Raw genomic sequence first — 1122 nt, 5'->3', positions numbered from 1 at the left:
CCCCGCCCCGCCCCGCCCATCCAAGGAGGCCTGACCCACCCCCACCCTGGCACGGCCCCTGAGGAGGTGACCAGCGCAGGGTCTGCCCGGGCCCTCCCCTGCTGGCCTGGTCCTCCTCGGCCCAGCTGCGGGGCTGTGCTGTGGCCTTCCTGGGAGCAGGCGTGAGGGGAGCTTGCCCACCCCCATCACCCCCTGCGTGTCCCCTGACGAGGCAGCTCGTTGAGTGCCCAGGGAGGCCTGCCCGCCCAGCCCTGGTCAGAGGGCAGGTCCAGTTGCTTCGGTCGCATTCAGAAGGTGGCTCCCGGGGCACCAGCTCCCAGCACAGGGCCCGCGGCGGGGGCTGGGGGTCCCGGGGCTCCGGGCGGCGGGGCGCCGGGTCACAGGCCGCTGCCTGCAGGTGACCAACGAGATCATGCCGGTGCTGTCCTACTCCTACCTGGCAGTGCTGGTGCCCGTGTTCCTGCTGACCGACTACCTGCGCTACAAGCCGGTGCTGGTGCTGCAGGGCCTGAGCTACGTGGTGGCGTGGCTCCTGCTGCTGCTCGGCCACTCCGTGCTGGACATGCAGCTCATGGAGTTCTGCTACAGCGTGACCATGGCCGCGCGCATCGCCTACTCCTCCTACATCTTCTCGCTCGTGCGCCCCGAGCGCTACCAGCGCATGGCCGGCTACTCCCGGGCAGCGGTGCTGCTCGGCGTCTTCACCAGCTCCGTGCTGGGCCAGCTGCTGGTCAGCGTGGGCCGCGTGTCCTTCGCCACGCTCAACCACATCTCGCTGGCCTTCCTCGCCTTCAGCCTGGTGCTCGCGCTCTTCCTGAAGCGGCCGCGGCGCAGCCTCTTCTTCAACCGGCCCGAGCCCGCGCCCACCTCCGAGCTGGCCCCCATGCAGGGGGGCGCCCGGGGCTGGCGGGACTGGACGCTGCCGCGCATGCTGCGGGAGCTGGGGCTGGGCCTGCGGCGGCCGCAGCTGCGCCTCTGGTCGCTCTGGTGGGTCTTCAACTCGGCGGGCTACTACCTGGTCGTGTACTACGTGCACATCCTCTGGAGCCTCCTGCAGCCCATGCAGGACGCCGCCTCGGCCTACAACGGCCTGGCCGACGCCGCCTCCACGCTGCTGGGTGC

General features: G+C 71.3%; 1 protein-coding gene across 1 annotated transcript in view; it reads left to right on the top strand.

Moving 5' to 3' along the window:
• The window catches only part of SLC19A1 (solute carrier family 19 (folate transporter), member 1), a 4833-nt gene that overhangs the window by 1800 nt on the left and 1911 nt on the right, over positions 1-1122 (top strand). The window contains exon 2 of the mRNA XM_012731236.1: positions 398-1118. Coding sequence (XP_012586690.1) covers positions 398-1118 — 721 coding nt within the window. The remainder of the gene's footprint in view (positions 1-397; positions 1119-1122) is intronic.

Source organism: Condylura cristata, unplaced genomic scaffold (genome assembly GCF_000260355.1).
Source record: "Condylura cristata isolate star-nosed mole 26May11 unplaced genomic scaffold, ConCri1.0 scaffold00003, whole genome shotgun sequence".
NCBI classification, from domain to species: Eukaryota; Metazoa; Chordata; class Mammalia; order Eulipotyphla; family Talpidae; genus Condylura; species Condylura cristata.
Note: the sequence above shows the minus strand (reverse complement) of the source record. Positions and strands in the feature narration are given on the sequence as shown.